General features: G+C 31.0%; 2 protein-coding genes across 4 annotated transcripts; one reads left to right on the plus strand and one right to left on the minus strand.

Moving 5' to 3' along the window:
• Positions 1 to 583: 583 nt before the first annotated feature.
• LOC107072028 (protein nervous wreck) lies at positions 584 to 9,597 on the plus strand. Of its 3 annotated transcripts, XM_089172462.1 has the most exons (23): positions 889 to 948; positions 2,297 to 2,394; positions 2,537 to 2,582; positions 2,726 to 2,811; positions 2,911 to 3,055; positions 3,793 to 3,929; positions 4,018 to 4,081; positions 4,423 to 4,551; positions 4,650 to 4,772; positions 5,350 to 5,453; positions 5,773 to 5,917; positions 6,324 to 6,401; positions 6,491 to 6,542; positions 6,634 to 6,737; positions 6,812 to 6,965; positions 7,047 to 7,213; positions 7,290 to 7,620; positions 7,686 to 7,906; positions 7,988 to 8,087; positions 8,174 to 8,308; positions 8,412 to 8,443; positions 8,586 to 9,134; positions 9,225 to 9,597. In XM_089172462.1, exons 1-23 carry the CDS (start codon positions 928 to 930, stop codon positions 9,228 to 9,230), a joined length of 3,027 nt encoding a protein of 1,008 aa, XP_089028588.1. In that variant the 5' UTR covers positions 889 to 927; the 3' UTR covers positions 9,231 to 9,597. The 3 variants fall into 3 exon arrangements, with proteins under 3 accessions (XP_015187081.1, XP_015187082.1, XP_089028588.1); XM_015331595.2 differs by having other exon boundaries at positions 584 to 948; positions 8,586 to 9,597; XM_015331596.2 differs by having other exon boundaries at positions 584 to 948; positions 6,815 to 6,965; positions 8,586 to 9,597.
• Positions 9,579 to 11,671, minus strand: scu (hydroxysteroid 17-beta dehydrogenase 10). The gene is made up of 4 exons (XM_015331602.2): positions 11,578 to 11,671; positions 11,018 to 11,209; positions 10,443 to 10,607; positions 9,579 to 10,336 (listed from the first exon to the last, which is right to left on the minus strand). Exons 2-4 carry the CDS (start codon positions 11,024 to 11,026, stop codon positions 9,743 to 9,745), a joined length of 768 nt encoding a protein of 255 aa, XP_015187088.1. The 5' UTR covers positions 11,027 to 11,209; positions 11,578 to 11,671; the 3' UTR covers positions 9,579 to 9,742.
• Between the last annotated feature and the right edge of the window lie 50 nt (positions 11,672 to 11,721).

Raw genomic sequence — 11,721 nt, forward strand, 5'->3', positions numbered from 1 at the left:
TTCTCTGGATAAGAACATTTTCTCATTCTACGACCATTTTAAAGAAAACCTAAGCCCTTCCTCTCCAAATAGAAACCTTCTTTGGGGTGAGATTATTTTATTATTATTAAAATAATAATAATATATATGTCTTTTGAGTTTAATTGCATTTTGTTTAGTAACCAAATTAATTTTTATGTTATATTTAAATGTTAAGGTCTGCAAAAGTAAATTATTAAATTAATATAAGTTAACAAGTGAAGAATAAAAGAAGAAGAAGAAGAAGAGCATAGAGGTATTCTAAATTTAAAATATATATATATGAATAATTATTATTATATTAAATATAAGTTATACTTAATATATAATTAATCTAGTTTAGTTTAATCATATGTATTATACTATAAGTTTTAAATTACTTAATAATCTTTAAGAATTTATAACATACCAAAAAAAATAAATAAAAATTTCTCCTATAATAGGAATCTACATTATCGACAGATCTCGATACGCGTTCTCCACTTCCGTTCACCAAAAGTTATAAAGAATAAAAGTCGATAAGAGCGTAGAGTATCTGTCGGTATTAAAATATAAGCTCGTAGGAGGACCAACAACCCCTAAAGGAATACCGGAAGTGAATCTGGTTCGACGAATAGAACTCTGATGGGTATACGAAAACGTGCCGGGAGGAGGTGAAATTTTCGAAGGTAGTGGAGGAACGAACGAAGAAACGCAGGCGCTGATGCGATCAATAAATGGTCCTTCTACAGTCGAGGGCAAGAAATCAGTAGCGTACGAGTACGCGATCGACGAAGGTGGGTGAATGCATTTGTTGTCAGACGAGAGAAGTACGAAAACAACGGGCCACCACCTTCCGGTGCGTGCGGACGGTGTGGAAACGGGCTGCCAGGTAGTGAGGGTTGCAGACTAGGCGGCTCGTTCAGCAGCATGCAACCACCACCTAGAAAAGTAAGCTTAATTGTTCTCCAAAATTATAATCTTCATTTATCTTTTTTTAATTTTATTTTATTCAATTCTTTTTTTTTTTTATAAATGTCTACGTACTTCTATCTATCTATGTATGTATATATATATGTTTGTCTACTTTTTAAGATCAACCTTCACCCTTTATTATCATCATCGTCCTACTCAATGAACTTAACCGGATTCCCTAGTTCTTGCGCATACTCAGCATTTTACGTTTATCTTTCCTAATAAAATTATTCTTTAACCATAGATAAAGGTTTCTTGAATTGTCATCGTCTTATCTTTCATTTCTTTCTTATTTCTTTTTTTTTTTTGTTATCTCACCCTCTCTCACCCTTTCTATCTATCCTCTCGGTATATCGATCTTCGACGTCAGCGTACGCAAAAATCGACGTAAGCAGCGCCTCGACGGCACCACGATGAGAAAATCAATGCATGCTTCGGCGCACGTTTACAAATCTATGCCAAATGATCGTAGTTTTCTTAGATAATCAGGGCAAGGACCCTGGTGCCTGGGGTATGCGCTGTTATGAAATCAAACGGGGCTTCAACCTGCGTGTTGATAGACCCTTTGCGTGCGTTAACGGATGATACATAAATAACAGAAAGAAAAAAAAAGAACATTATATTCGTCAACCCTTTGTTGAATCCTTCCTCAATGTACCCTCAATTCTACCTCAACCCGTCCGTCCCTCCTCCTCCTCCGAAACCCCGAATTTCTGACCCACTTTACTTTATCACTCCCGTCACACCTGTCGACGTTTCGATCTTACTATGATAACATGATCATTCAGTTCTCTGATTATTTCATTTTCGTAGGACCTCAACACATTATTCGTTGATATCTTAGAAATTATAATAGAAAAATTATCATTGTATTGGATCTTATGTTCTATCTATAACCGAAATCAATTTTTAGCTTACAAGGACGAGAACCATTTTATCGGAATAAAAGAATTTCAAATACTTTCGTTGAGCTAGAAATGAAGTTATTTAATATTAATGAACAAATTAAGTATTCTTTCTTTTTTTGAATCAATTTATAATAGTTTTTTTTCATCATAAAAGTTGTTCTTTCGAATTTTTTTACTCGATGAAAACTTTTACTTATAATCTCTCTAACTATTATCTAGTTAGTATATAAGAATGTAAGAAAAGTTAGGAAATGTAGTACATCATCGGTTTTATTACGTAATCAATATATATATATATATATATATGTCCTTATAGTTTCTCAAACATAAAATATTCAAACTATCGACAATAGTTTTTTTCTCTTTTTTTTTTTTTTGATTTTTAAATTATACCAATGTATATATTGATCTTTCAGGGAAATTATGCAAAATTTCTTAAAAATGTACACACCGAACAAGCTGCAAAATTGCAAGCGAAAAATCAACATGAATGCGATTTGCTGGAAGATATTCGGTGAGTTAGAATAAAAAATAAAAAAAAAATAAATGAAAACAACGAATTGTTAATTAATTAAATTAAATAAAAAAAAAAAAATGAAGCTTTAAATGTTTAGACAACGTGTTAAATTTATAATCATGAGATGAAACTGTTTCAGTAATTTTACAATTAAAAAATCCGCGATTGAAAAGTCATATTCCGAGGTAAGCTTAAAATATTGAAAATATTTTTTTGTCATGTAAAATGAAACAAAAAAGAAATGTACATTTTTACATGTAATAAACGTGCGAATGATTTATTTATAATAAGATTTTGGTATCGTAGTATCATAGTAAAAATATTTTAGGCATTGCTCAAGATATCTTCCGCATATTTGAATAAAAAGATACCAAACATTCCGGATCTCAAGGTTGAAGGAGTAGAAGAAAAATGGTACAGTGTTTCTGTTTTTTTTATTTTTTCAATAACTTTACACTCTTACTATTTATTAGATGAAATGAAATATGTTAAAAATACCATCATACATTTTAGGAATATGTGGAATGTATGGAGAACGGTACTGGAAGAAAATGAAAAACTTGCTAAGGCACGATTAGCAGCTGTTGAAATTTTTCAACAAAAAATCGCCGACGATGCGAAAAGTTTGAGAATGCACAAAATGCAAATTTCGAAAAAGGTACTTTTTAACAAATTTATAAACAAGTACGTGAAATGGAATCATAGAAATTATTCCTAGCCACCAACATTGTCAATTTGAAGTCATTTATAATGTAAAGTTTTACCAAATTTGTTTTTTTTTATACAGAAATATATTTTATATTGCAGAAGAACATTTTTATTATTTTATATTCGACATAAAATAAAATAAAAATACAATTTTAATATTTTTGTTAATAGTATTGACCATCTTTTGAATTTTATAAATGCTTTTAAAATAATTCAACAGTTTTGAGACCAATTTTGTTCATATTTATGAAAATTAAACTTCTTGTTTAATAAAATACTCTTTTACAGTAATTAATTTTTTTTAAATAATCCTTAAATATATTAATTATCTTAATATATATATAAATTATGTGTCACGTTGTTTGTCCGCAATGGATACCTAAACTATTGAACCAATTTTAATAAAAATTGTGCAAACTGTGTGCAGTTTTATCCAACTTGAAAGATAGGATAGTTTATATCTCAATTTATAATCGCAATTGACTTAAAAACATTTGTATCGGACTGATTATGAGCTACAGCAACGTGTGGCGAGGCACCCCTAGTATTATAATATATTACAAGTAAACATTTCAAATTTACAATGGGGGCTACGAATACTATGATTCACTGTGTATATATATATATATGTACACACGATGTGTTATCGGAATAAATACACGACCTTATTTTTCATTTATCTTTTAGGCAATCGACCAATTATTGATAGTACAAAAAGAGTTACAAGCCTGTGTACAGGATGTCGATAAAACGAAAAAATTGTACTTCGACGAGGAACACAGTGCTCATGATGTTCGAGATAAAGCGAAAGATATAGAAGAAAAGTATGTAACATTTTTTCATTTTAAATTAATTTATAAATATATTACAATTGTTTATTATACTTATTATTATTATATTATTATATTGTAGATTAAAGAAAAAGAAGGGTTCCTTCTTCCAGTCAATAACGTCACTGCAAAAAAATAGTGCTAAGGTAATAATAAAACAATTTCACCAATCAATCAACAAGTGATTGATTAACCAGTTAAGCGTGTTTGACGATTATATTCGTCATGGAGATGTGACAAAATCTTGCGTTATGACGTCTATATCCGTCATGCGTAAAAGTTTGTTACAATTACTAATAAAATTGTTCATTTTCTAAAATAAAGTCGTCTTATTGACATATCCAATATTTTAAACAGCGCCACTTACTCTGTGTTTGACGACTATATCCGTCATCGCTTGATTATCGCGACACACACCAGAGAGCACTCTGCGCACAGTCTCGTCACACGTTAACTGTTTAATATTAATTGTTTTATTATTAATTAGGTAAGCTCAAAACGCGATGCTTTGGAAGAAAAATCAACAGGAGCTCGCAATGATTATTTACTTAGTCTCGCTGCTGCCAATGCTCATCAAAATAGATATTTTGTAGTTGATTTACAATCTACTATGCAAGTAAGTAATTATCATATATATATATATATATATATATATACTTTCTTCTTATTTTCTTTTTATGTACAATGTTTTTATGTATATCAATTTTTTTTTAGTATTTGGAACAAGGCGTTTATGATAAAGTAGCTGAATATTTAACTCTTATGGGTCGCACTGAACTTTTAACATGCCTTGCAACGCAAAATAGTTTTGGCAAAATTCGCGATCAAGCTCAACAGGTAAGACTTCATAATATTCCATATATATATACGTACATCCTTATATATATATATATATAGATGATATTTCTATGAGACCAAAATACAAGAAGAAGTGTACAATAAAAATATTTGAAGAAAATTAATTTAATAAAGTGCTCGTTCAATATATTATTTTGAAACTAGAAAGAAAAGAAAAAAAAAAGAAGAAGATTAATCCATTAAACGTCTTTCCTTGCCAATGAACAAGAAACTCTATTGACTAGTTTTTTTTTTTTTTTATTTTACTTTTTCGTTAGAAAATAAATCTATAAATAGTATTAACAATTTTTTAGACAACATCTCTTGCTATATAAATACAATATATAAAGTAAAAAATGTATATATATATATATATACATTACATAGTATGCATATATATATGCTTAACTAATTGCATTTAAGTGTATGGTCTTCTAGGAATATCCAATGTAAGCTACATTTATATATATTATACCCATGTAATATTTACAGTAAAGGATTTACCTATAAAGGTGTATGTGGGTATGTTGAAAATTATGCTAAAAAGGATTTTAAATTAATATCGACTTTTTTATAGCTCACTAGGGAATATAATATACAATGCTGCTGCCTATATTATCCTGTATTAAAGCAGCACATACAATATGAATTTGAAGCTTGCGATAGTGATCCGGTAGAAAGGTTTGTATCATTAAAAAAAATCTTATCAACACTTTGATTCAAATAATATTTTTCATATCTTATCTTAATATATATATATAAATTACGTGTCACGTTGTTTGTCCGTAATGGACTCGTAAACTACTGAACCGATTTTAATCAAATTTTGTACACTTTGTGCAGTTTCATCCAACTTGAAAGATACGATAGTTTATATCTCAATTTATAATCGAATTATTTGTTTATTAACAAAGAGTCATGATTATCTCTGTTAATTCGATAATATTCTAATAGATGGTGATATAAAGTAATTCGTTGACTTAATTATATTTTATTACAGGATAACTGCTGATCATGCTGCTGCTACTACTTTGGGTAAAGAAGCGCGTCGCTGGTCGACGAGAATTGCTCGTGAAGTTGCTAGTATAAGAGAAAATAATCGAAAATTACAAGTACTTCAGCAGCTTAAAGAATCTGGACAGAAGGTCAAGAAATTTATAATTATTATTATAATAATTAAAATATAGTAATTAAATATTACAATTAACCCCTTAAATTGCACGCTCGAGTTAACTCAAGCGACGTTGTATCACGTTAAGCCAAAATTGTTTCTTAAAGGGTTAAATATAATAATTAACACGTTCCATGTCACGTATACCCTTTATGGTACACGTTAAACTTGATCATCAGGCCATGTGTACCATAAATGGTACACGTATAGAGATATTCATTTAATGCGCTGAAAATCAAATGGCCTGTACGACAAGTTGGGCAAAAACGGCTTGGCAAGGAACGTGTTAAATATTAAAATATTAAAAAAATATAATAATTAAAATATTATTATTATTATTATTAAAATAACATAGACATGATAATTAATTTATTTTCTAGACTGATCCTAGTGATCCAAATGGGCCTGACGTAGATACTAAAATAGATGAATTGAAACATAGTATTCGACGAGCAGAGGTAGGCCCTTTTATTATTATTTATTAATTAATTATTAATCTTTTATACACATATATATATATATACATATTTACATTTTTCATTATTAGACTGCAAAATTGAAAGCAGAAGCAAGAATAGAATGTCTCCGACATGGTGGAGGTCAGTTTAAAAAGACTCAACATTATTCAACTGAAGCAACAAAATTAATTGATTATAAAAACAAATTAATTTTCATTAATTTGTCATTTAGTGAACGTCGACGAATGGCTTCAAGAAGCTGAAACGTTGAGTGTCCAAGACATGCCAAGATCTGCAAGTTCTTTGTCAGTTAGGACTGATGCATCTGGTGCAGGGGTAATGATAAAAAAAATTGCATCAAAATGGAATCATAATCGAGCTGTTATGTCTTATAAAAAAATATTTTTAAGCAGGAAAATCCTTCCTCTGATTCATTCTACGATAGTGATGGTGATGGTGGTAGTGATTTAACAACTGTAGAAAGACCTGGTACACGTAATGCAATGCAACAAGAGGAAGAGGTTGCAGAAGAAAGACAGAGGCATGATAGTGATGAAGTTGATGGTAGGTATCATCATTATGAACTCTTGAAATATATAAATGATACTTGAAGATTACTAATTATTATTAACTTTAATGTTTTAGCTTTACTTGAGCAAGAGAAACAACGGATAGAACAGTTAACTGCTGGTTGGGATGACCCAACATCTGTTGATTGGGCAAATGAAGAAAAAGATGAACAAGTTGAATCTCAAGAACCTCCTGCTCCTGTTCAACAAATATACAAATGCACCGCACTATATTCGTACACGGTGAATAAATTATTTGATGTAACAATAATCCCTTCTATATATTTGTTTTTAATTAGAATATTAATCCTGTCGTTAGGCACAAAACCCAGACGAGTTGTCGATTGTCGAAAGCGAACAACTCGATGTTGTTGGCGAAGGTGACGGAGATGGTTGGTTGAGGGCTCGAAATTATCGCGGGGAAGAGGGTTACGTACCACAAAATTATTTGGATGTTGAAAGAGAACAGGATACAACGTCTGGTCTTTCTTCTCAAGGACCAGGCCTTGTCCAACAAATTTCATTCTCTTCTGTTGATTATACTATTGATGATCATGATGCTGTTGATCCTGATGCTAATTTGCAACCTGCTACAGAACAACAACAACAACAACAACAACCGGAGGCCATTGTGCAGAATCATATAAATGGTAAACGATTATATTTAAACAAAAAATATATATAAATTAATTGTATCTAATCAAATAATCAATAGTTGTAGATCTTGAACAATATTGTATCGCTCTTTACGATTACGATGCAACTTGCGAGGAAGAACTTAGCTTTCTTGAAGGTGATATCGTCAAAGTACTTAGGAAAGAACCCCATGATGTTGATGATGGCTGGTGGGAAGGAGAACTACGAGGATCCCGAGGATTATTCCCATCTCTCGTTGTCGAACCATGTGCCCCTGATGGTTCACCTTTGACTCCTCAGGTTTGAAAATCAATAACTCAAATAATAAATGAATCTAATATTTAATGACACAAGTTTGACCATTTTATTTTTTAATTTTAGGACGATATGACGCCTCCTAGTTCTGCTCCACCTGTCTTTACACCACCCGAAGTGCCGGAATTCTTGCTGGAACAAGAAGCCGCACAATTTATCGCTAATGGTATACTTCTGTTGGATTTCATTTTTGATATCTTTTTTTTAATTAATATTGGAATGAGATATTTGTGATATTATTTATTAATGTAGAACTTACCGATGGCAAAGTTGAAGAAAACGAAGAACAAAGTGGTTTTGCAATAAATTTAACGAGAGGTCAAAAGGAACATTATGGTTCGCAATTTGATGAGGACGAAACAACCGAAGCAGCACCAGGGATAGTAGGTAAGAAATAAATATTTAACAAATTGTATTACATTTTGACTCGTATATTTAACAAGAATTATGTAAAAATACAATTTGATTTATTCGAATCTTGCAATCCTAGTTGTGGAAGTATCCGAAGATGTGGATGATAAGGTAAGGTAAAGATATTGAAATTAAAACAAAAAGAAATTCAAATGTAGACAATTATTTCAGATAATTACGTAAACATTATTATAAATTATTGAATGCGTTAACGCGACCAATTTGTTTATTGTTTTGTTTGTTGTATCAACAGACAACTACTGGCGAAAACGAGAAACAATTATCGGAAAAAGTTACGGAGAATACTGGAGAAAATGGCAAGGAAGAGTTTGGTTTGGGTGTAGCACAAATTGTTATTACAGCGGCAACTCCAATGGAAGAAGTTGAACATCCATTTCCTGGTGTAAATGAGAACACAGATGATACAGTTAAATCAACAGAAGTTTCTGACGGAAGTTCTGAAGCGGATTTGCCGTCAAGCGTTACCCCAGATATCAATGAAAGCGACTGCAAAGAAGCAACTGTCATTATGAACGAACATGATGAAGTTACTGAGGTTACTGAAGTTACTGAAGTTACTGAAGTTACTGAAGTTACAGAAGTTCCCGAGGATATAGAAGAGAAATCAACGATCGATGATTTGCCAGCCGATTCGGCGCCATTTCCATTGAGTAGTAGTTCTGGTAGCGAAGCAGATTCAACGTCCGGTCCGAGTACGGCAGATAATTCTCAGTCAATTCCGTCGCGAGGCACTGTGATAGATGCACAGGAAGCTGAAGAGATAGCAATTATACTTGAAAAGGTAGTTTGCGGTGGGAGGGCAAGTATTCCCGACGAATTACAACCTGACCAACTAGAAAAGCTTCAAAATTTAAAAGAATCGAATGCCTAGGAATGACTATACCTCGGAGATGATACCGACTATCCTGCCTTAACGAATAAATGGGCTCTTCCAAAGAATCATCAGAACAAGTTCCAGCATTTGTTGGAGTTTTGGAAATCTCCCGAGGTTATTGGGAAAAAAGACTAATGAATTAACCAAACAACCGAAGATTTTTATGTTAATACAACGTACACAAATCTTTTGCTAGGCAACACTCTAGTAACATATGTAAACCAAGAAGTTGCGACTTTTGCAATTTGCGAGGCATCTATGTACAGTTGTAAGGTAACAAAAAGAATTGTCGATACCTGTAATAGAAAATCTTTTGGTGGTTCATGTACATTATAAGAGAATACAATGGTGTTGCATGTATAAGAGACAATTGTTTTATTTAACATGTTTATAGATGTATATATACATAATATATATATATCATAAAATGGTTATTATAGTAGCCCTTTCCAACATGCACCTTTTACTTATAAATAGCATGTTTGAATATAAAAAAATGAATCTTACTATTAGATTTAAGATGGCATTCTAAGAGCACCATCCAATCTTATTGTTTCTCCATTTAGAAGTGGATTTTCAATTATATGTTGTGCCAGTTGTGCATATTCGTCAGGTTTACCTAATCTTTGAGGAAAAGGTATGATTTTGCACAAAATGTTGCGTACTTTGTCCGGTAAAGATGATAATAAAGGTGTATCAAATAATCCAGGTGCAATAGTTACAACCCGTATACCTTGTTTGGATAAATCACGAGCGATTGGTAAAGTCATTCCAACGATAGCAGCTTTACTGGCAGAGTATGCAGCTTGTCCTATTTGTCCATCGTACGCTGCGACACTTGCAGTATTGATCACAACTCCACGTTCACCATCTTCATTAGGTGTATTCTTACCGATAACACCAACGGCTAATCTTATTACATTGAAAGTTCCAATTGTGTTTACTTTAAGTACTTTCTCAAAATCATGATATTCATGTGGTAGATTTTTATTAAAATTATATGTCTTATAAGCGATTGCTATTCCTGCTGCATTAACAACTGCAGTTAACTTGCCAAAATTACTCTTAGCTGCTTCCAAAGCGTTCGATACATCTCCTTCCGAAGTGACCTAGACAAAATATTCGTATCAAATTAATATTACAAAAAATAAAAAATGATAATCATATTCTATAATGTAATCAAATGAACGTAAATTTAACTTTTTAGTGTCTTACATCAGTTGGTACAAAAATAGCTTTCTTTTCCAATTGATCAGCAAGCTCTTGACCTTTTGAAGCAGGAAGATCCGCAATAACAACTTTTGCACCTTCTCTGACAAATCTTAAAACTGTGCCACGACCAAGGCCAGAGGCTCCACCGGTTATTAATGCTACTGTATTCTGTAAAATGTTTTTTTTTTTTTTTTAATTGAATACATTTATTCCATTAATTTATATACATCAAGAGAAACAATTACATTTAAAATATAAATATTATAGAATTTAATCTTTAATGTCAATTTGTTACAGCTTACTCTTTATACATTTAAGTCATTGATGCGACAACAAACTTGGTGCTAAACTAATGCTTTACTATAATACATTTTATACGATTATGTGTATTTATTAAAATGAATAATTGTGTATAAACATGTTTAAACAAAAATATACTTTCAAATAAAAATTACTTAATCAATTTGAAAAGCATCACCACGTATAATAACTAGCATTTTTAAAGCATGTGACATAATTGATTATAATGACCTTGATTGTTATCAATTGTTATTAATAAATATCGATAATATAATTACCTTGAGCATTGTTGCAGAAATTTCAACGAAATTGAAGTATATTTTAAAAGAACTGCACTTTTCTACTGACAAAACGAAACTTGTAAAATTGATTAGTTTCAAGACTACGATGACAAAAGTAATTGTAAGATATGGACGTTGAACAGTAATGTGTGGCTCTTTTATAATACTCAAATCCCCATTAAGAATAATCTATCAAAATAAATTGAACTTGTACAAAAATAAGATAACGTTTCCCATATAATCTCAAAGGAAGGCTGATGACACTGCACTGTTACAACCGAAAGGTTTAAAGATTGATAAGAAGAAAATAACTTAAAATAACTTAATGAACAAAAAATTAATATTAAATTTAATAATAATTAATTAATATTATTAATAAAATTAAAAAAAGAACAAACAAATCTTAACAAGTATGTCATAAAAATAATGTCATTTGAATGGAAATGTCATTGAAGGAAGAATATGAAATAAATTGTAAATGTTTAAAAATCAAATTATTCTAATAATAATAATGAATAATTAACCAATGAGAAATAAACAATAATAAAGCATGATACCTTTATTTTTGTCGCATTAATGTAAACGTGTATTTACGAAATACTCGAAATATACGTCATAACAAAGAGTTGTAGTTATAAGAATACAAGTGGCGCACTCTAGTGTTAAATGTATGCAAAATAATCGCGCCATTTTGTTCAGTA

This window comes from Polistes dominula, unplaced genomic scaffold, assembly GCF_049000335.1.
Source record: "Polistes dominula isolate Pdom_NZ unplaced genomic scaffold, Pdom_raw_medaka contig_74, whole genome shotgun sequence".
Taxonomy (NCBI): domain Eukaryota; kingdom Metazoa; phylum Arthropoda; class Insecta; order Hymenoptera; family Vespidae; genus Polistes; species Polistes dominula.

Excerpts from the sequence above, each read along its gene's own strand:
- LOC107072028 (XM_015331595.2), top strand. The coding sequence starts at position 928 with ATGCAACCACCACCTAGAAAA. Across the intron at positions 4,552-4,649 it reads ATTTACAATCTACTATGCAA|TATTTGGAACAAGGCGTTTA; the intron begins GTAAGTAATTAT and ends ATTTTTTTTTAG. Across the intron at positions 6,402-6,490 it reads ATAGTATTCGACGAGCAGAG|ACTGCAAAATTGAAAGCAGA; the intron begins GTAGGCCCTTTT and ends TTTCATTATTAG.
- scu (XM_015331602.2), bottom strand. Across the intron at positions 10,337-10,442 it reads CTATTTTTGTACCAACTGAT|GTCACTTCGGAAGGAGATGT; the intron begins GTAAGACACTAA and ends TATTTTGTCTAG.